The following is a 23,858-nucleotide window of genomic DNA, read 5'->3' on the forward strand; positions in this document are numbered from 1 at the left end:
ACAAGGCCAGAACTGACGGGCGCTGTGCTGGTGGAAGGGGCAAAAGCTCAAAGAAACAAGAATGGTTGAAGTGCAAATAGATTTGGGTTTTCTATTTGACCACTCCTTTCTCACAGGTCCAAGGGTCAAAGTAGACCCTGCCTGCTTGGCAGAGGGTCCAAAAAGCAGTTTTTAGAGTTTAAAATATAACCCCGTATGGTAATGCGATGATTCCTATAGGTTGTATGTAAATGTTGTAGGATTTGTAGCTTGTTCTAGATTGGTTAATGAGAATTAGAATATTCAACACAGAAGATGATTTATTGTATTGTAAACGGCAGATCGTTCTTGCTCTTGCTCTTACATCTCTTGGCTCTCTCTCTCTCTTGCTTCTCTGACCTGCTTTGAGCTGCGTCTTGCGGCCCTGGCAGGTTTCTTACACCCACATTTCTTCACAATAAACCCCCATGCTCTAAAATCTGACTTCAGAGATCTCTTGTTTCTATTCCATCCTCATAACCAAATCTCACAGAATTAAATCCTACAGTTGGCGCCCAAACGTGGTTAAACAGCCGATCCAGCTACTGCCTGTAGGACGCTTCATGGATGGTAAGAACGCCGGTTAAAAGCCACTTTAAAGGTGCCGCGAGCAGACCATACTGTTGCTCAGCAACGTAAACGCCGGAGCTCTATAATTTTGCCGAGGCCCACCTCGAGCACAGCTACCCGTTACTAATAATGATCAGCTGGAGCTCTCGGACGATTTGCCCATGTGCCCTCGGGCACAGGTGATCGCTGCTACACGGCTGTCGCCCGGAGCTCTTTGAGGGATATTGCCATGGAATCGCACGTGCGCTGAGCACAGGTGAGTGCTGCTAAGCACCACTCATACTGGAGCTCTGAGCGCAAACCCACCCACAAGGTCCTGAGCACGGGAAGTTGTTGCCAAGCCACGCCTAAAACTGGAGCTCTGAGACGGACCCGAACACAGAGTCCTGAGCACGACTGGAGAGCCTGATTAGTGCCCCCACGACGGAGCTCTGAGGACCCTGCTTCTGCGGCACCAAGGTGAGCAACACACTGGTCACACTATGGGTCAAACTCATTCTGCCCACTATAGAGATTTTTATAAACAACTAAAGTGCCTATTGGGCTCCACTCCAAGTAATTTACCAAAACAGGAGCTAAAAAACCTCTTAGAATGGACCTTAATTAATTTCCCAAACGCAGCAGAACGCTCATTCATCTTTACCAAAGACTTCTGGGAAATAGTTGGAAACAAACTTTTTAATAATATTTCGCACCGCGATCTTGCTGCAGCAGAGCTGGTACCAGCTTGCAGGGTGCTTGTGGAGCTCTTTGCTTCAAAGGCGCCGCCTGCAGCACACCCCGCGCCGAACCCTGCTTATTTCGCGATTCCGCCTCTTGCTGTCGGGATTTTGCAAATCACTGCACCCTACACCCCCCCACCGGTCCTTGCTGCTCCAGTACCCGCGGTCCCGCTAACCCCGGCCACCCCGCCATACCCCACGGCCTCTCCCACCGCTTCCGCCATCCCCGCCCCTGCCATCCCTGCCCCTGCCATCTCGTTAATGCCTGCCATCCCAGTCCCCGTCCCTGCATTTCCGGCCACTGGTTCCATCAGCGTCACCACAGCTCCGCTCTTCTCCGCTCCTACGAGCCCACCCACCAGCGTCACCGCAGCACCACCCTTCTCCTCCGCTCCTACGACTCCACCCACCACCGTCACTGCTGCACCACCCTTCTTCCCCGCCCCAGCGGTCCCCTCTACTATTGCCGTCACTGTGGCCCCAGCCCCGCCGCCTTTCCCTCGCTGCTGTCACCACGGTGCCATCCCCCACCCCCGCCCCCCGCACCCCTCCCGGCTCCCGTCCGGCTGCGGCTATGGCGGAGCCTGACGGGAGCAGCTCGGTCACCGTGGCCCCTCCCCTCGCTCCAGCCCCTGCGAGCTCCCTCACTGATAGAATTGCGGCTACCCCCCCCCTCCCCCCCCACCCCCGTGGAGCTGGCCGCTCCCCTCCCGCAACCCGCAAGTGCAACCCCAGCTCAGTCTGCCAGCACCGCCATGCCCACTGATCCAGTAGCCATCCAGCCATCCACGACCCCATCGCCTGCCATCGCCCGCCCACAGCACGCTCCCGCCGCCTGCACGCCGCCCCTTCTGCCCCCCAACACCCCAACATCTTCTCCTGCTGACGAGAATCCGCCGCTGCTGCAGCCGCTCTCCGCCCCGGATCCAAGCATGGCTGCGCCATCTCTTCAGCAGCCTCCCGCTTTCCAGCTAACATATAGCACAGCTCCGCCGCTTCCTGCAACCCCGAACGTTCCAACGCTTCCGGCCGCGGCTCCAACCACCGTTTTCCCAGCACCGCTATCCCCCATATCCCACAACTCGCCCAGCACTCAAGTCCCCGCCATCACGAATCTCCACACAAGCCCTGTGTCGCAATCAATGCATGCGCAGCTCCTACAAACTCCAATCACAACAGCGCCTCTGAGTCACCTGATGTACACCCCATAGCAGCTCCCGCACAGCCGCAGCTGCCCACGGTACTTCCGCAGCCTCCCCCGCCGCAGCGTGCAGCCGACCCGAGCAGCTCCGAGACACAGCCGCACCTGTTCGAATATCCAGCCGCGTTTCCGCCTTCCACGACCCTAGCACCTACAGAAACTACCTTGTACACATCTGCACAGCCACAGCCCATCACACAAACCGTGCAATGAGGAGAGGGAGGCGGCAATATGACAGCTGCGCTAACAAATACAGAATACTCCCAGAACTATTTTCATAATTTTCAATTAACTGACTTGCATGAAGTCAGACGCCAGATTTGTAAAGAAGAAAGTCTAAGCCCTTTAACCATGCCTGTGTTTGTGGCTAGCACAGGTCTTTCCCATGAGAACTTCTTCTGTGTTTTATAAACAAAGATAAAGTTTGGATGTTGTTAGAACAGTGTCTCGAGATTTGGACAGTTCAGGCCTGGCCAATCAGGCCTAGGGGGAGGTTTCTGACTGACCAATCTGGGTGACCTCTGAAAAGTCTATATAGGTTGGATTCAAAATAATAAAGTTCCTTTTTTCTATGCCATGCTGAGAATCCGGGTTTCTTCTCTGCTAGCGGCTCAACAGCGACATGTGTTAAGAATCACTGCTGATGAACTTGCTCCACTTTTTGATTTGTTAAGAAGAAACAATAACATTAAATCTCCTAGATCTCTCACTCCTGAAGCTTGCAACGCCTTAGAAAAAATCACTGATGCCCTACAAAACAAACAGGCACATCCCTGTATGCCCGATAAACCCTTTTTCCTTGCGGTATTAGCAGAAAACCTGAGACTGTTCGGTCTCATTTTTCAATGGGATTCCACTCAAAAATATCTGTTGTTAATAATTGAATGTGTTCTTCTTTCTTTCAAGTCGCCAAAGACACTCGTCTCACCTTTAGAAATGATGTCTCAAATCATCATAAAAGGCAGAGCAAAGCTTCTTTCAATAGCAGGTTGTGAATTCGCAATTATTTATTTGCCCATGATCAAAACTTACTTTGATTGGGCCATACAAATATCAAAATACTTGCTGTATGCCTTGCTCGATTTTCCAGGCATTTGTTCTATTCATTATCCCACACACAAAATGATCAAAGCTAAATTATGCTACAAAGAAAAACCCCTGATCAGTGAAGAGCTTTTAGATGCAGTCACTATCTTCACTGATGGGTCAGGGCAGACGCACAATTCAGTAGTCACTTGGAAAAACAAAAATACTAAAGTCTGGAATCAAGATGTTCCAAAAGTTGAGAGCTCACCTCAAGTTACTGAATTGGCAGCAGTTGTGAAAGCTTTTCAGCTCTTTCCAGAGCCTTTCAACCTAATCACTGATTCAGCATTCATTGCTAATATTATTAAAAGAATTGAAATATCTGTTCTAAAAGATGTGGACAATGACAAATTGTGTCTTTGGCTCACCTGTCTCTACCAAATTCTGTCACACAAAACTAATGCTTATTTTGTTTCCCACATCAGAACTCACTCTAGTCTTCCAGGATTTATAGCAAAAGGAAATGCACAAGCTAATGCATTGGCATCAGCAGCATCTGATGAAGAAGTTGCAGCAGGCATTGAAAACTCTACTTTAGTGCTTATTGCAACCACTTTACCCAATATCATTGAACAAGCCAAATTGAGTCATGCATTTTTTCACCAGAATGCACAGGCAATCAAACGAGATTTTCACATTACCTTAGAGCAAGCACGAAACATCATACGAGCTTGCCCAGACTGTCAGCTTGTTCAACCTCTTCCTTCCTCACAAGCCACCAACTTTGGAGGGTTGGAGAGCTTGCAGAAATGGCAAACAGATGTTACTAAGTACCCTTCTTTTGAGAAACTTAAAAATATTCATGTCTCTGTCGATACATTCTCAAATGCAGTTTTTGCTTCTGTACATACAGGAGAGACAGCTAAGCATGTCTGCCAGCATTTTTCACTAGCTTTTTGCTACCTGAGTATCCCCCAAGAAATTAAAACTGATAATAGTCCTTCGTATGCCTCACAAGAATTAGCTACATTCTTAAATAACTGGGGTGTTTGCCATACATTTGGCATTCCTCACTCCCTCACGAGTCAAGGAATAATAGAAAAAACACATCAAACTCTAAAACGCATTTTAAATCAACAGAAAGGGGGAAAATCCCAGGCTCCACCTCAGAGGAGGATGAACAAAGCTTTGTATGTTTACAATTTTTTGAATAGCTCTGCCGAAGAGCCTGATCCCCCAATATAAAAACATTTCTTAAACAACGAAAATGCAAAACTAAAAGAGAACCCCCCCAGTTTTGATTAAAAATCTAGAATCAAGACAAATAGAAGGACCATACAATCTTGTAACTTGGGGGAAGGAATTTGCATGTGTTTCCACAGGTGGAGGGCTCAAGTGGATTCCAGCAAAAAACGTGAAGCTGTACCACGCACCAAAGCCTGCCAAAGCCTCCACACCAGCCAGCAACCCTGCAAGTGAAAAGCAAGAAGCAAATACCCAGACCTGAGCCAGCAGAACCATCAGGAGAAAGTGTTCTGCCAAAAAGCAGCTCAAGAAAAGAAGTTTGATCATTTGTGCGAATGCATGTTACTTTTATTCCTTTGTCTTAGTTTTTGTAGTGAAACTTTACCTGTAAATCAACCAAAGATTCTAATAGTAGCAATTGTAGTTTTAGTAGCAATACCCTGTATACTTCAGTGTATACCTGTGTCCAATATCTTAGTTGCTCAACAAGAAGGGGGAGATGTTGGGGAAGATGAAATAGGAAAGCCTTATAATATAATTGCCTTTATGATTACCTGGCAAAAGATGCTGAAAACAAGCTCTGAGTTACTGAACAACTAGAAAACAATGGTATAGCCGACTGAAAGTAACCCCCCTCTTGATGAGAGGCAGGCAGGTCCAAGGGTCAAAGCAGACCCTGCCTGCTTGGCAGAGGGTCCAAAAAGCAGTTTTTAGAGTTTAAAATATAACCCTGTATGGTAATGCGATGATTCCTATAGGTTGTATGTAAATGTTGTAGGATTTGTAGCTTGTTCTAGATTGGTTAATGAGAATTAGAATATTCAACACAGAAGATGATTTATTGTATTGTAAACAGCAAATCGCTCTTGCTCTTACATTTCTTGGCTCTCTCGCTATCTCTCTCTTGCTTCTCTGACCTGCTTTGAGCTGTGTCTTGCGGCCCTGGCAGGTTTCTTACACCCACGCTCCTTCACAATAAACCCCCATGCTCTAAATTCTGACTTCAGAGATCTCTTGTTTCTATTCCATCTTCATAACCAAATCTCAGAGAATTAAATCCTACAGGGGTTCTATGTGACATCTTCCCCCTCTACTCTGCTCCTCCCCCTCTAGTCCGCTCTCATAAGACCCTACCTGAAGTGCTGCATCCAGCTCTAGTGTTCTCAGCAGAAGAAGGACATAAACCTGTTGGAAGGAGTTCAGAGGAGGACCATGAAGATGATTACAGGGATAGAGCACCTCTCCTATGGGGAAAGACTAAGAGAGTTGGGTTTGTTCAGCCTGGAAAAAAAAGACTTCAGGGTGACTTCATTGAGGCCTTTCAATACCTAAAGGGGGCCTACAAGAAAGACAGAGAGGGACTTTTCACAGGGGCATGTAGTGACAAGACAAGGGGCAATGGCTTCATACTGAGAGCAGGTTTAGATTATATATTAGGAAGAAATTTTTTCCTATGAGGGAGTTGAGGCACTGGAACAGGTTGCCCAGAGAAGTTGTGGATGCCCCATCCCTGGAAGTGTTCAAGACCAGGTTGGATGGGGTTTTGAGAAACTTGGTCTAGTGGAAGGTGTCCCTGCCCATGGTAGGGGGGTTTGAACTAGATGATATTTAAGGTCTCTTCCAACCCAAACCATTCTATGATTCTGTAATTCTATATCAGCAACCCTCAAGGTCACAGAAACATTTAATAAATGCATGTAAAAGGTGATCAAAAGAGCATAGTGAAGATAATCCCATATTATTAGATTACACGTTCCCTCAGCAATACAAAATAGCAGGAAATTTGTTGGGCAAAGGTTAAAGAAAATAATCAGCTATTACTAAATGTAGGGACAAGAACTTAGTTACTACTTCTGTTAACTGTAATATCAGGTACAAGCAAAGTGACATACTAAAAATTCCTAAATTCCTTAACTGTATTTTCCAATAACTGATTTTAAGTAAGATTTTACTAAGAGTGAGAGTAACATCAAGAAAAAGGGATCTTCTACCAGTGTCTTTTCCATCTTGCCTGATTTGGTTTCCCCCAACCCAATTTATTGGGTAAATAATCCAGCTGCTATATTGTCTCAGCTTTGCAACAAATGCTGTTAATACATTTTAGTATGAAGAATGCTACCTCATTATGACCATGTTTTAGCAATGAGTTCTTCAGTGTAAAAACCGAATTTGGTGATCTAATCCACCTGAACTTCTGCACTACAGTAATTATGATATGAGGTTATACTTTTAATAATTTTATCAATAATTACTTTTATCATCTATTCACAAATCTGGAGCACAGGTTAGAATTTCCACCCTTCCAGAGGAGAAGCTTAAATGAGATGATAAAGTGAAAATCTCTCTCTGTACACTCATAACAAACTTGTTTCTGATTGGAAAATTTCTGAAGCAAAGCAATCTTGGCAGCAACTGACATTTTTTTCAAATCAAAGCACTCTGCAAAAAGCACCAGTTTAATTGCACTTCATGTATTTTTTCCAGCCAGCTATGGCACATGTTACAGTCTAATGGGAATTGTCATTCTTCCCTACTGATTTAGGGTAAAATAGAAATTACTAATATAAAAGACCTAGAAGCTGGATAGTAGTAATAATAATATTTTTAAACTGATTTAGAGAGCCAGAGATTGTATAATGATTTACTAAAATATGCCAGCTGCGATCCATTTATTATTTTCTTAATGAATTTGTGCCTACCTGGTACCGGGGAGGAAGAAGAGAGGAGAGCCAAGTAATTGAGAGAAACCACCAAGTGTAACCGAGCATCCTGCCCTTGGACCCCAGGACCGGTATGAGTTGGTTCTCAGGCTTGGACTAGGACCAAGGACCAAGGGAGCATGCGCAAGGGAACAGGGTGAACAGTTCATCGTGATGAAGAGGAGGGAATCTGTCATAATTAATCATTGGGACCCTCGCCCACAATTAATTTGAAGACACTGCGCTTGCGCGGGCATATTTAAATGAACTTTGAACTCATTATAATACGAAGCGGGGATAGGTAATGAATATGTATAGGGGCTTTGTCTAACTTTATGCATATGTAATCTGTAACCTAATATAAACCTAGTGAAGTGCTGCTGAGGGTGTGCATGTCTTTGGAGGGGCTACCCCCCATGCACCCCAGCTGGAATAAACATATACCTACTTCATAACTATCTGAGTTGTGGAGTCAATTCTGTGCTTCACTATCAACTCATTTGGCCGGGACTTCAGGATCCTCATCTGCGAGTCAGTCTAGGTATAGGACAGACCCATCAACCTGCCATTGCTCCAGGTTTCTCAAGCTCAAGGGAATTCTCTCCATTCTTCCAGAACCTCCAGTTTAGATGCAGTCTGATGAATTTCTCCTCCTCAGATCAATATGATCCTTGTTCCTGGGACTACTGGCCTCCAGTTGAACAGATCCAGCACAGGTCTGAAATAGCATTTCACAATTTGTAGGATTTCCCTAACTGTAATTGCCATATGTTATTTCATTTAAGAGTACAGTATATAAAACCAAGTTGTCTGATATGTCTGCTACTTGACTTTCACTCCTGTTACGATATTCATTAAATCAGCCTTCATGCAAAAAAGCTTATAGGGCTTTTGTTTGCTTTTATTTCTTTTGGAGGTTAGGATTTCTCCTTTTGTTTTCTTTCTCTCAGGGAATTTCCTCCCATCTGTTGCTAAGAGACAATAACGACCAATACTTAAGAGAGACAAAAGAAGTATACAAGCTCTCGGGGAAGGGTGCTACTGGCTACTCCATTATCTGAGAGGTTTTTTCTTGGAGGGACAGAGATACCTCGAGATTTGGGCTGGGGGAAGGGGCTGGGAGCAGCTCCTAGCCCACTCTTGCCCCCTCAGCATCGGAGGGGAGACAGGCTGCAGTCGCTGTGGGAGGAATCTGCCACCACTGCGGAGTTCCATCTCCCACCGTGAATAAGGCTCTGCTCATAAGAGCGGCCATTGAACTGAGACCTTATTAACATCCTACCTCACTGGAAAGGACACTCACCATCTACTCGGGTGTCTAAGGGGAAAATCCAGGACCCCGAGCCCCTCCCCCTCTGAGGGAGCTTCTCCCGGTTTGGGAACCGGGCTGCCTCTACCCAGCCCCGCCGTTTTTCTGCCACTGCTCCGGGTTTTTCGCTGCACTATGACCCCGCACCTCCCTGCCTGCCGTGACATACCGTGGAATCTGCCACAGCTGCGGAGTTCCTGCTGCCTCTTGCTTGCTACCCCGGGGGTGCTCGCCTCTGCTGCTCCATCTTGCTGCTCCGAGGTTCCTGCTGCAGCCCATTTTGCCATCCATCCCGCCCGCCATTACCGCGTGAGGGAGACGCAGGTTAACTCATGCCACAGCCCCCCCTTCAGCCGCGAGGGAGTCATCGCACCTGCCCTGCCTGGCCGGGAGCCCCACAGCGCCCCTGCCGGCTGTGACCATAACTGCACCAAAGGGGAAATGGCTTTGACAACCAAGAGAAGGTTGTTACTGGGTTTCTGGTTTTGTTTGTTGTTGCTACCGTTGTTGTTGGTTGTTTGCCTTGTTATACATACTAGTGAAGAACTGGTATTCCTTTTCTCATATCTTTGCCTGAAAGCCCCCTTAATTTCAAATTTATAATAATTCAGAGGGAAGGGAAGTAATATTCTTCATTCCAAGGGAGGTTCCCACCTTCCTCAGCAGACACCTGTCTTTCAAACCAAGACAATTTCTTAACTAAGTTCATCTCCTAGCTATTTTTCTAAGTTAACTGTAGTAGGGCATCTCACCCCCCACAAAAGCTTGTCTATTGTTTGTTAACCAGACAGATAGCTCAAGCAGGACAAACTGTCTTGTAGTGAGTTATTTTGGCACCATGGGGTTAACACTCATCTGGCATCTCCCAACAGCCAATAAACACCTTACTGTTGAAGTGAGAGCTGACAAAATAAGCTGAATTTCTGACTGACAACCACTCATTGTACAACGATAAAAGCCACAGCAAATTTCCACAAAGTAGAAATCTTCTATACATTTTCCTGGAAATGTGTGGAGTTTCTCCCATGAATAGGGACACTTATTCTGCAGTTACTCCCCAGGGGTTAACTAAAGAAATCTGTGTACATTATTATCTTTTCGGTAGTAGGTTAAATTCAACTCCTAATCAATACTAATTTGTTGTGGATAAGAAAAAATAGAACCAATGAGTGTTTACACAGTGGTGCTGGTGGTTGGTTATACCTGACGCGTGTTCCTATTGTGGTTTATGGTGGTTGGTTAAACACATTTGTTGTGCCTCACAAGTATGTAAACTCATAACAAACAGTTTAAAACCCCTGGATTTTTTGCAATAAAGCACTTCAGCCATGTGAATGCTAAGGGAAATTGCTATCACTCATCCATTACACTAATTCTTTTGCTAGCTTTAATATAGATACCGTGATACAGTGCACTGTTTTATGTTATGCTATAATCTACTAGTAGTCCTTTTAGTTTTCTACTGTGCAGTAAGTAATTCTTATTAAGATATTTTATCTGTTATCTTTTGTCTGTTGATTTTTCTTAACAAATAATTCATTTTTATATAAAAATATATGATTTGCCATCATTACAACTTGCAGGACAAAGTGATTCCTTAAATTTAAACTGTTGAGAAAATCTGAGGCTAAGGAAGGATTTACCTTCATTTAAACCCCTTTCTATGAAGGAGCTTAAACAGAGGAATCCTTTCTGCACCTCAGACTCAGCTGTAAGGCTTCTTTAGTAAACTTTGCTTGAAGCTCCCACTGTCCCTATGACATTAAGCGATATTAGCAATATTAATACAATTCCATCAAAGACATATGCTAATCTTGCTTTCTCTTTGTACAAAACTATGTCCTAAATTATTATGACAAAATCATATGAATAAAGATGAATAAATGATACTATATAGAGAGCACTACATGTGAAAAGAGAAGAGAAATTAAAATATTATATACTTTTTCATAATGCAGTCTTCAACCTTGCACACACTTATTCCTCGCTCAAACACTGGCATTTCTGCCCCCATTGTGCTCTAATTTCTGGTTTGGCAAATGACCTCTGCAAACAAAATTTACAGCAAAGGGAACGGGATCCTGCCCCTCCTGTATGAAATCAGAGGCAGATGTTTAATTAGCTTGTTTCTACATTCAGTTTTCTTTAGGTTCAAGGCTAAAAGGAAGCCATTGGTCTTTGTTATATGTAGAAATTACAACAGGGTTCCTTTAATTAACAGATCTGATGTGAAGTTTCTATGGCTTGTCTTCAGTTACAATGTAAGGTGTAACCAAAGTATGTATTCTACCACCATCTACATGAGCTGTTAAAATGGGTGGAGAAGTGTTTCTTTATCTTCTCCATGACTCAACTGTGATAACTCTCTCCGGGGAAGCAGCAGCCACCCTGAGGGGGCCATCTCTGCTAATGTGCTGTCAAGGACTCCCCAGAATGACTCATAGAATTACATCTCCCCATTGTGAAATTCCCCACCTTGGGTGAGGTACCAAACATTCCTGCCTGTATATAATCTGGGGCTTGGGACACCACAATGTCACCACTGGACACCCAGAGGACAAGAGCTCTTGACAACTGTCGCTGTTGAGCCGCTAGCAGAGAAGAAAAACCCGGATTCTCAGCGTAGCATAGAAAAAAGAGATTTATTATTTTGAATCCAACCTATATAGGCTTTTCAGAGGTCACCCAGATTGGTCGGTCAGAAACCTCCCCCTAGGCCTGATTGGCCAGGCCTGAACTTGTCCAAATCTCGAGACACTGTTCTAACAACATCCAAACTTTATCTTTGTTTATAAAACACAGAAGTTCTCGTGGGAAAGACCTGTGCTAGCCACAGACAACCACCACTGGACCTCCAGAGAAGGAACAGACCTTTCCACAGGATCACTGCTTCAACAAGACCGCATCCATCACTCCAACGGGACTGCAGCCACCGTTTAATTGGACTGCTACCACCACCCTGACCAACAGGATGTCAAGTTGTATTCTGACTTTGTCGGTTCAAGCTAGTGTTCCTGTACTATTGCCTTTATTGTAATTTTCCTATTAAATTGTAGCTCTGACTTGAAATCTCTCGCAAGGTATTTGTGTGGGGATAATTCCTCCTGCTGGTTTGCCTTCAAACCAGCATAGGGCTTAAAGGCAAGAAGGACTAAAATGTAATGCTATGGAAAAGGTCCTGAAACAGATGTGATGCAGCTGGCAGCAAATGAAGAGTGAAAGCTGGCAGAAATGTCCTAAGTACCACAGTTTAGATAACTCTTCCTGCAACAAAATCCTCTGTAGAAAAGGAAATGCTACAAAAGAAAGAATTTTCCAACTGAAGAACCCTGTGTTCTTTAAATTCATCATTAATTTCTGTCTCAAAAATTAACCGAAAGCCCCAACAACAAGCTATTTTACTTCAAAATGAGTGAATACAGTCACCAGCACTTCCACTTTAAGGATCCTGGTAGTTTGCTTTGACTTACTCTCTTATGAAGACGTTCTGCTTCCTCCTGATATGCAGCAAGCTGTTGTTTCCATTGTTTTACATTGGCAGTGGACTCCAAGAGGGCTGCAGTGAGCTTAGCATTATTACCCTTGAGTGTGGCCAGTTCTGCCTCCCAATGTTTGCTGATTGTTGAGCTGCACAGACAGAAAGAGAATGGTCAGAGCCATATTTTTATTTTTTTTCTTAAAATGTCTTATAATTTTTTTTAATATCCAGGAAAAAAAAGAATTATGAAAAAAATCCTATGACTGAATGTCTAAATGAGAATCCTAGTAGTCAAATCATCAAAACTTTAAATTCAGAAAACATTTACGAACAGAATTTTTTTAATATAGATATATCATTATTGGAAAACAACCTCTACCCTACCAGTTCAACAGGGTCCTTTTTTAATAAAATGTTAAGGATTATGAAATCCACATCAGCTTCTCAAAAGAAACAGCATGTAATTCTAGAATATGTATATTCTTAGTTACCATTTTAATATATAAATATTGAGAGCAAGTATTTTTTTAATGTATTTATGAAATATATTTTAAATAAAGATTTCTCACCAACTTGATTAAAGAAAGCTAATGTAGCGCTTTGGAACTACAGCTTAGTTGTCTTAATGCAAATCTTCTATGCCTGAAAAATACTTTCTTTATTAAATACTATATTTCATTGCTACTCACAAATTCAAAAGTCTTGATTTTCAACACCATAATACTGGTAATGTGCCTTTCTTCAGTAATAATAAGAAGACCAAAGATTGAGGAGCATAGAGATATTGCTTTAATTCAAAGAGGAAGCTGATATTTGGGTCTCTTCAAGTAGCCTATGGAGGAGCGATCCTTGCTTACAGTTTGGTTATTCTCTGAGGAAACACAGGGCTTTATTTTTCACAGATAATTGGTCTGCCATCATCCAAAGACCCTATCCTTACAGTCAGTATACAAGGGAAAAACATCTTAGACACATCAATTGAATAGATTAATATGCAAATAGTTTATTAATGTTTACTTGTAACAGCATGTGACATGCACACCTATATGGAAAATACATATAAAAAATAATTAATTTTGTTTTATTAGCTCACTTTTAAAGGCATCATTGAAAATCAGTGATCTGTAACTCTGGCCAAAATAATTTTGTATATAGGTTTAGTATAGTAGTAATTAATATAATATACTTATTATAAGATATATTTTACTCTGCTTAATTTAAGTACAGATCATTATTATTTTATATGTCGAGGTTTGACCCTGGCCAAATGCCAGGCACCTATGGCATCAGCCTCTCTTCTCTCCCCTGCCACAACTGTGCAGAAGAGAGGGAAAAAAAACCTAACACACACACAGGGCTCATGAGTTAAGATAAGGAACCGATGGCAGGACACACTGAGAAAGGGAAAAACAGGATGAAAACTTAAAACTACAAAGTGATTTATTAACCTAAGAGTCGGAGGATATATGAGAAGTAAAAATAAGCTCTTAAAACAGTGTTTCTTCACTCACCCCCCTCCCTCTTAAGACACTATTTCTCCGCTCACCCTCCTCCCTCCTTCCCACCAACAGCCCCGGGGGGGGGGGGCGGGGGGGGAGGAGGGTAAGGGGATTTTTCTTTGGTCAGTCCATTACTGAAATTTCTTCCACTGCTCAGGGAGAGGAGTCCTCTACGTTGCCATGGGGTCCTTCCCACGGGAGACAGTCCTCAACGAACTTCTTTGGTATGGGTCCAATCTCATGAGCAGCAGCCTGCCCGAATCTGCTGCAACATGAGTCCTTCGTCCACGGGGTGCAGACCTCTGAGCCGAGGCCAGGCTGTTTCCATCTCGGGAGCAATGCCTCCACTGGGACTCCCACTGGATCACAGCTTCCTCCAGGCATCCACCTGTTCCTCTGGCGTGGGCACCTCCCCACGGACTGGGAGTGGATCTCTGCACCCCCCGTGGACCCCATGGGCTGCAGGGGGACCTCCTGCTCCCCTATAGTCTTCACCACTGCTAGCAGAGGATTTTCAGCTCTGGCGCCTGGAACACCTCTTTCCCCACCTTCTTCACTGCCTTTGGCGTCTCCATGTGGTTTTCCCCTCACATATTCTCACCTCCTCCACCTCCTCTGGCTAAAAAGAAGCGTGTGCTCACATTGTTTTGATTTTTTCTTAAATATGTTATCACAGAGGCGTAACTAACATCTCTAATTGGCCCAGGGTGAGAAAGATATGGTCAAATAGAAAACCCAAATCTATTTGCACTTCAATCATGCTTGTTTCTCTGAGCTTTTGCCCCCCTTCCACCAGCACCGTGTCTGTCCAGGGCTGAAGGCTGAACTCTAATTCAAATTCAAATTGTAGGTAACAGCTCTGGCCTGATGGCTTATCAGCTAATATGTACAAGCATGCATTTGAAAACAGCACAGAAACCGCTGAATCCTCCCATGAAGGACCTTCACCCTGGAGGGGTCTTTGGGGGTCTCCAAAGACCACCAGGACATACAGAGAATGCGTGGTGCACATGCTAATGATATTAATGACTTCTGAGAAATGATTTATATAACCACTCCTATCCTGAAGAATGTAATGAATATTCATGAATTATACCTATAACACTGTGTCTTTGGGGGTACTGAGGTGTGTGTTTGGTGGAAACATTTCCCACACACCCGGTGCACCGAATAAAGCAAATACCCACTTCTCTGACTTGGTCTCTGAAGTGTCTCTGGGCTCGATTGGGGTGAATCAAGGGTAGGCCAGCAGCATGTCCATCATCTTTCGAGCCATCAGAGATTGGCTCTTCTGGACATGGTGAAAGCTTTCAGAACATTCACACAGGACACACAGGAGCCATCTTTGTGCCCCCCCCCCCCCCCAGCAAAACTGGGCCAAACAAAACTAACTCATGTGTTGGAAAACGCAGTTTTCCAGCAAAACTCATGCTAACTGAGCAGGCCTGAGCAAAGCTTCAGTATTCTCAGGCCTCAGTAAAATTCCAACAAGCTACAGTGGTTTGTTTGCCTGAGAATGTTCTGTGGGAAGAATGCCATGAGAAAGATTAGAAGTCAGGAGTGTTATGAGAAAAGAATAAGGGAGTTAGCAGGAGGATCCCTGAATGTGTGAGAACAGCTGCAGGTGTGTGTGTGTATCTATGAATAGTAACTTCTGTAACAGTATATAAGTCTCTCGTTTGGTGAAATAAGATGGAGCTTACTTTATATCTCATATTGAGACTGCCCGTGAGTTTCCCTCTCGTCGTTTCTCTTTAAATGGTGACTCCGACGACTACGGACCCTGACAATGGAGTTTTACGACCTTGCTTCTGAGAGCGGCGAGAACGGAGAGGCGCCAGAGCGTGCAGCGATGGTGTGTCAAAATCTTTGCCCGAACGGGGAAGATCCTGCAGACACAGGCCGAATAGGACCTGCCTACCATGAAGGGCTATACTTCGGTGAACTGCACAACTCTGGCAACTGCGAGCTCCAATAGAGTGCTTAGACGGTGTTGACCAGGACCCTGAAAACCAGCTGGACCAAAAATGGAATCAGAGGTAGCCCAAATTTTATTGTCATGCTTTTTAGAAAAGCACGGACTCAGTAAAACTGGCCTATCACACTTAATGGGCCTGATAGTGGTAGGACAAGCTTATGGATTTTTTACAAATCCTATTACAGTATTCAGTGTAGGAGAGTGGTTGAATTACGGAGCTGTTTTGCTTTTGGACTGTGATAAAATTGCAAGAAAGCTTGGCAAACCATGGAGTAAAGTTGTAGCCTGCTTACAAATACATGCCACAGAGCAAAACCTTGCGTGGCTCACGGACATAGCACCCGTATGGAGCAGGGAAAAACCTGTGAGTTACTGTGCCGCTTTTGATATGCGTAAAACTTCGGCAGCCGCGGCACAGCAGCCGGGGAAACCCCCCCCGCCAGGGAGGGGGAGGGAGAGAGAGCACGCCGTGCCGCTGCTGGGATCCGAGATTACAAAGTTACTCGATTGGATGAAAAATCTGTTCCTGTCTCAATATATCACAGAGCTTGGCAATGTTACAACGAAAAACATCTTAGCTGCTTTGTTTGAGAGAGTCACTGTTGGACTTTTGCCAGAACAATTGAACACTTTGTTAGAACGAGCTCAGATATCGCGGGTAAAGAAACAGAGTAACCAGAAATCATCCCGATGTTACCGATGCGGGAGTGGGGGACACATGCGGAAGAATTGTAACGAAAAGTTTGGTGTTCCCGCTGTAACAAAGATACTCACAGCACAGAAGCTTGCAGAAACAAAAAGAACAAACGGAAAGTGACCAGTGACCTAGGAGCAGCGGCGGCCCCTACCCTGCGGCACGCCACACAAAGGAGACTTGTGGCGGAAGTTGTTCCAACCATGGTTTCCGGCCGAATGACAACCAGAGCAGAAGTCCCAGAGGGTGCCCCGGTGGGCAGAGCCGCGAGCCATCCACGCCTCCTTCACTGCCCCAACTGTGACGTCTGTGGTGAAACTCTAAACTCTACTCCTCCCCAAGGATGACGAAATGATTGACAACTTCAGCAGCGAACCAGAACTAACCAACAGCGTTGCCAGCAGAAACAGCAGTTTGATACAAGATGGAGTTGTTTCTTTTGTAATCATGGAGAACTTTTAAGAATTTCAAAGATGCGAATCTTCTTCAGTGCTCTGAACTGGAGATCCTTCATCTCCCGCTCGGGAATCATGTCCATGTCGTTCCCCATGGCGGCAGAGATCCCGCCGCGCTCTCTAGCTTCAGAAACAAATCTTTGAACACGTTCTCCAGCTGCAGATTCTCTCCAAAACCTCTAATTATTCGCTTTGCAGGGTGAAACATCCATTGCCACGTATTGACCAACAGGCCAAAACCTATTTCCAGCAATTTACTAATAAAGAAGCATTGTAACAAGATATTATCCTGATAAAAAAAATAATAACACCTTGAATACTAAAAGCCTTGAACGAAAATTGAATTTTGCTAAAGCATTTGTGTGTATGTGTGAATATTGTAGGCCTACTGAGAGTGTGTTGAATGCTTTAATGTGTAAATGAAGCTTGTGATTGATGAGAGTGTGATTTTGATTTCTTGAGAGTTTTAAGGTGTGAATGAAAACCTGTGAGTGAAGTTATACTGAATAGTTTAAATTACCTGTTAAGTATCTTTAGTTAAGCATAGATTCTGTTAAAATTAAGTAATAGTGAATTTAAATTCTATTAAGTTGTAAATTCTGTTAAAGTTACAATTCTGTTAAGTAATATTAAGTGATGTTAATTTTAAATTCTGTTAAGTTTTAAATTTTGTTAGAGTTAAGTTGTTAAAGTGATATCAATTTTAAATTCCATTATAGTTAAGTCCTATTTGTTAGTTTAAAATAAGATTTATTAAGATTAAGTTTTATTCATTTTCAGTGATATTAATTTTAAGTTTTAAATTTGTTAGTTTATATTATTATTCACAAAAGCTTTGCAGTTTTATCTTTCTTAGTTAAAGTCAAGTAATAATATCTACTATTTTCAAATATTTCATCTCACCTTATATAGCTATCTACAAAAGTAATAACATGTTAAGATACTCTCCTTATTGATATTAATCAAAGCTTGTTTATAAGATGTTCTAAGAAAACCCTTCCACTTAGCACCTAAGCTCTGGCCAAGCTTTGGTTCTAACTGGCTGGGAAACATGCCATGAGTCCCAAAGTGTTTTGCATCAAAATGTGATCAAATAATTTTCATTTACCAAATTGAGTTTATAAAAGCTAAACCTTCTTCCAAGTAAACTTAGGATCCTTGTCCGGAAAAGGTTCTCTAAGCTTTACCTGTGAAGTGAATGTTTTCAGCAATGACAATTTCTAGACCATGGCAACATATCTAACTAGTGAAATTTCCTTAAGTAAACTTATAACAATTCTAATAATAAGAATTACTTATAGCAAAGTAAATTAATCTGATAACAGATAAAGTCTGTTATCACAAGCGAAATGGGGGAACTGTTGGAAAACGCAGTTTTCCAGCAAAACTCATGCTAACTGAGCAGGCCTGAGCAAAGCTTCAGTATTCTCAGGCCTCAGTAAAATTCCAACAAGCTACAGTGGTTTGTTTGCCTGAGAATGTTCTGTGGGAAGAATGCCATGAGAAAGATTAGGAGTCAGGAGTGTTATGAGAAAAGAATAAGGGAGTTAGCAGGAGGATCCCTGAATGTGTGAGAACAGCTGCAGGTGTGTGTGTGTATCTATGAATAGTAACTTCTGTAACAGTATATAAGTCTCTCGTTTGGTGAAATAAGATGGAGCTTACTTTATATCTCATATTGAGACTGCCCGTGAGTTTCCCTCTTGTCCTTTCTCTTTACTCATGAACACAGGGGTACGTTTTCTCCCAACTGACTGATGCAATAGGAAGGGTATGTAAGGAATGTCACCATTGGTAACAAGCGTGCCTCTGGGCAAGGCTAAGAACCCAGTGCTGTTACTTTTGTTTTATTGCCTTTGTCCCCTATTGTCCTTTATTAAACTTCAAATTCTAACAGGAGAGTGAACTTTGTTTTTCACAACTGGGGGCTTTTTCCTGGATGGACACCTTGTCTCCATGGCCTTAGAAGATTTCAAGCGGGAGGCATGCCCCGCTGAGTTTGGCGGCTCGCTTAGCTTCTTCTGGTGTCATCAGCGATTGCAGGTTGACACCTGGTGGACAAGAAGGGACACATAAAGCAAAAGAAAGGGGAAAAGAAAAAGGCTCCCTAAGAAACCACAGAAACTAGCCCACAATTCTTGTGCACAAAGACCCGGACAAGAAAAAGGATTGTAAGTATTATAGCGGTGTGGCTAGCACAGGTCTTTCCCATGAGAACTTCTTCTGTGTTTTATAAACAAAGATAAAGTTTGGATGTTGTTAGAACAGTGTCTCGAGATTTGGACAGTTCAGGCCTGGCCAATCAGGCCTAGGGGGAGGTTTCTGACTGACCAATCTGGGTGACCTCTGAAAAGCCTATATAGGTTGGATTCAAAATAATAAAGTTCCTTTTTTTCTATGCCACGCTGAGAATCCGGGTTTCTTCTCTGCTAGCGGCTCAACAGCGACATCGCGGGGGGCAGGGTATGGGGGATTGACTGGTGTATGTGTGAGACACAGGCTGGACAGTCCGGATCTGCTAAGTGAGTGTGGAGTCTCTCTAGCCATGGTTCCGGTATCTCTGCGAGGAGGCCGGCCGGTGAAGAGACAAAGCGAAAGGTAAAGAGTGAGTGATCCCCTGGGGTAACTGGGACTGGGTCCCAGGGAGGGGTTGGACCCCCAGGAAAAGGGAACAAAGGATTTCCTAGGCAGTCCACTAGGAAACAGGGGATAAGAGTGAGGGTCCCCCAATTCCAAAAAAGTTGCCAGATTGAGGGTTGAAATCCACAAAGGCTAGGAAAATATCCTACAGACAGGAAGTGTGGGATTGAAGGCTAGGAAAATATCCTACAGATGGGAATTGTGGGATGGAAGATTAGGAAAATATCCTAGGGATCCTATACCCAAGAGAATCTGGGGTTTGCCAACAACACTTTAGATGTTAGCATTTTATTTGAAAAGTAATACCAGTGTGTGAATGTTAAGAAGTGATTTAAAAATAAAGGTACCTTATTGTTGTGTTGTCATGTTGTTATGGTAGTAGAATGAGTGAGAGTAAGTGAGACGTGTCGTAGACACAAAGCGAGTGATTACGAATGAATGAGTATACATTATATCAATTGCTGATTTAAAGCTCAACCTTATTATCTGGAGGAAGGTGAATTGTATTATTGGAGAGGAAAGATTTTCTGTGCTGTGAGGAGTGGGTGGTGTCCCAGCTGCCGGAGGAGTGAGTTAGAGCAAAGAAATAGGGATCAGGGATGAGCAGGTCAGGTCCTGGGAAGATGGGACAAGGAACCAGTAAGTCAGGTTCTAGGAAAAAAATGAGCAAAAAAGTGCCAGTGGATATGCCCCAGGATAGTCCACTAGGAATTAAGTTAGCTAATTGGGATAGTAATCCATGTACAAAAGGAAAGGATAAAGTCAAAATGATTCAGTATTGTATGATAGAGTGGGCAAAAAAGGAAATAAGACCTGATCATCTCTATTGGCCTGGGTACAGGTACTTTGAGGGTTGGATTTGTCAGACTTTAAACGTATTTGTGGATGCAGGAGAATCTTTTGATCCTGAGGAGGGCAAATATGCCTCCTGCGGGACGGGAGAGGTTTGGCCCCTGGGGATAAATGTTTTCTTGGGTATCAGAGGCCTCAGAGACAGAGCAAGCAGAGGAAAAGAAGGAAAAGAGTTGGGAACTGTTGGAAAACGCAGTTTTCCAGCAAAACTCATGCTAACTGAGCAAGCCTGAGCAAGGCTTCAGCATGGTCAGGCCTCAGTAAAATTCCAACAAGCTACAGTGGTTTGTTTGCCTGAGAATGTTCTGTGGGAAGAATGTCATGAGAAAGATTAGGGAGTCAGAAGTGTTATGAGAAAGAATAAGGGAGTTAACAGGAGGATCCCTGAATGTGTGAGAGCAGACTGCAGGTGTGTGTATCTATGAATAGTAACTTCTGTAACAGTATATAAGTCTCTCGTTTGGTGAAATAAAATGGAGCTTACTTTATATCTTATATTGAGACAGCCGTGAGTTCCCTCTCGTCGTTTCTCTTTAAATGGTGACTCCGACGACTACGGACCCTAACAGCGGAGTTTTAAGACCCTGCTTCTGAGAGCGGCGAGAACGGAGAGGCGCCAGAGCGTGCAGCGATGGTGTGTCAAAATCTTTGCCCGAACGGGGAAGATCCTGCAGACACAGGCCGAATAGGACCTGCCTACCGTGAGGGCTATACTTCGGTGAACTGCACAGAACTCTGGCAACTGCGAGCTCCAATAGAGTGCTTAGATGGTGTTGACCAGGACCCTGAAAACCAGCTGGACCACAATGGAATCAGAGGTAGCCCAAATTTTATTGTTATGCTTTTTAGAAAAGCACGGACTCAGTAAAACTGGCCTATCACACTTAATGGGCCTGATAGTGGTAGGACAAGCTTATGGATTTTTTACAAATCCTATTACAGTATTCAGTGTGGGAGAGTGGTTGAATTACGGAGCTGTTTTGCTTTTGGACTGTGATAAAATAGCAAGAAAGCTTGGCAAACCATGGAGTAAAGTCGTAGCCTGCTTACAAATACATGCCACAAAGCAAAACCTTGCCTGGCTCATGGCACAGGACATAACAGCTGCATGGAGCAGAGAAAAACCTGTGAGTTACTGTGCCGCTTTTGATATGCGTAAAACTTCGGCCGCGGCACAGCAGCTGGGGAAACCCCCCCCGCCGGGGGGGGGGGGGGAGAGAGCGCGCCGTGCCGACAGCCGAGAATACAAAGTTACTCGATTGGATGAAAAATCTGTTCCTGTCTCAATGTATCACAGAGTTTGGCAACTTTACAACGAAAAACATCTTAGCTGCTTTGTTTGAGAGAGTCACTGTTGGACTTTTGCCAGAACAATTGAACACTTTGTTAGAACGAGCTCAGATATCGCGGGTAAAGAAACAGAGTAACCAGAAATCATCCCGATGTTACCGATGCGGGAGTGGGGGACACATGCGGAAGAACTGTAACGAAAAAGTTTGGTGTTCCCGCTGCAACAGAGATACTCACAGCGCAGAAGCTTGCAGAAACAAAAAGAACAAACGGAAAGTGACCAGTGACCAAAACCAGCAGCGGCCCCTGCCCTTCACTGCGTGCCGCCTGCAGACCACAAACAGACCTGTGGCAGAAGTTACTCCAACCGTGGTTTCCGGTCAAATGACGGCGAAAACAGAGGTCGCAGAGGGTGCCCCGGTAGGCGGAGCCACGAGCCATCCACGCCTCCTTCACTGCCCCAACTGTGACGTCTGTGGTAAGACTCTAAACTCTACTCCTCCCCAAGGATGAGGAAATGATTGACAGCTTCAGCAGCGAACCAGAACTAACCAACAGCGTTGCCAGCAAAACAGCAGTTTGATGCAAGATAGAGTTGTTTCTTTTGTAGTCATGGAGAACTTTTAAGAGTTTCAAAGATGCGAATCTTCTTCAGTGCTCTGAACTGGAGATCCTTCATTCCGCTCGGGAATCACATCCATGTCGTTCCCCATGGCGGCAGCGATCCCACCGCGCTCTCTAGCTTCAGAAACAAATCTTTGAACACGTTCTCCAGCTGTTCTCTCCAAAACCTCTAATTATTCGCTTTGCAGGGTGAAACATCCATTGCCACGTATTGACCAACAGGCCAAAACCTATTTCCAGCAATTTACTAATAAAGAAGCATTGTAACAAGATATTATCCTGATAAAAAATAACACCTTGAATACTAAAAGCCTTGAACGAAAATTGAATTTTGCTACAGCATTTGTGTGTATGTGTGAATATTGTAGGCCTACTGAGAGTGTGTTGAATGCTTTAAGGTGTGAATGAAAACCTGTGAGTGAGGTTATACTGATTAGTTTAAACTACCTGTTAAGTATCTTTAGTTAAGTATAGATTCTGTTAAAGTTAAGTAATAGTGAATTTAAATTCTATTAAGTTGTAAGTTCTGTTAAAGTTAAAATTCTGTTAAGTAATATTAAGTGATGTTAATTTTAAATTCTGTTAAGTTTTAAGTTTTGTTAGAGTTAAGTTGTTAAAGTGATATCAATGTTAAATTCCATTATAGTTAAGTCCAATTTGTTAGTTTAAAATAAGATTTATTAAGATTAAGTTTTATTCATTTTTAGTGATATTAATTTTAAGTTTTAAATTTGTTAGTTTATATTATTATTCACAAAAGCTTTGCAGTTTTATCTTTCTTAGTTAAAGTCAAGTAATAATATCTACTATTTTCAAATATTTCATATCACCTTATAGAGCTATCTGCCAAAATAGTAACATGTTAAGATATTCTCCTTATTGATATTAATCAAAGCTTGTTTATAAGATGTTCTAAGAAAACCCTTCCACTTAGCACCTAAGCTCTGGCCAAGCTTTGGTTCTAACTGGCTGAGAAACATGCCATGAGTCCCAAGTATTTTGCACCAAAATGTGATCAAATAATTTTCATTTACCAAATTGAGTTTATAAGAGCTAAACCTTCTTCCAAGTAAACTTAGAGTCCTTGTCCGGAAAAGGTTCTCTAAGCTTTACCTGTGAAGTGAATGTTTTCAGCAATGACAAATTCTAGACCATGGCAACATATCTAAATAACTTGTGAAATTTCCTTAGGTAAACTTATAACGATTCTAATAATAAGAATTACTTATAGCAAAGCAGATTAATCTGATAACAGACAACGTCTGTTCTCACAAGCGAAACGGGGGAACTGTTGGAAAACGCAGTTTTCCAGCAAAACTCATGCTAACTGAGCAAGCCTGAGCAAGGCTTCAGCATGGTCAGGCCTCAGTAAAATTCCAACAAGCTACAGTGGTTTGTTTGCCTGAGAATGTTCTGTGGGAAGAATGTCATGAGAAAGATTAGGGAGTCAGAATTGTTATGAGAAAGAATAAGGGAGTTAACAGGAGGATCCCTGAATGTGTGAGAGCAGACTGCAGGTGTGTGTATCTATGAATAGTAACTTCTGTAACAGTATATA

At 43.3% G+C, this 23,858-nt stretch overlaps 1 protein-coding gene across 2 annotated transcripts in view; it reads right to left on the reverse strand.

Moving 5' to 3' along the window:
• Positions 1 to 23,858, reverse strand: part of LOC146425317 (homer protein homolog 1-like) — a 327,102-nt gene that overhangs the window by 104,733 nt on the left and 198,511 nt on the right. For both annotated transcript variants that reach the window (XM_085041671.1, XM_085041672.1), the window contains exon 6: positions 12,261 to 12,417. In XM_085041671.1, the coding sequence (XP_084897797.1) occupies positions 12,261 to 12,417 (157 nt within the window). The remainder of the gene's footprint in view (positions 1 to 12,260; positions 12,418 to 23,858) is intronic.

The sequence above is a fragment of the Lichenostomus cassidix genome, chromosome W, assembly GCF_008360975.1.
Source record: "Lichenostomus cassidix isolate B80296 chromosome W, HeHo_3.0, whole genome shotgun sequence".
In the NCBI taxonomy this organism is placed as follows: domain Eukaryota; kingdom Metazoa; phylum Chordata; class Aves; order Passeriformes; family Meliphagidae; genus Lichenostomus; species Lichenostomus cassidix.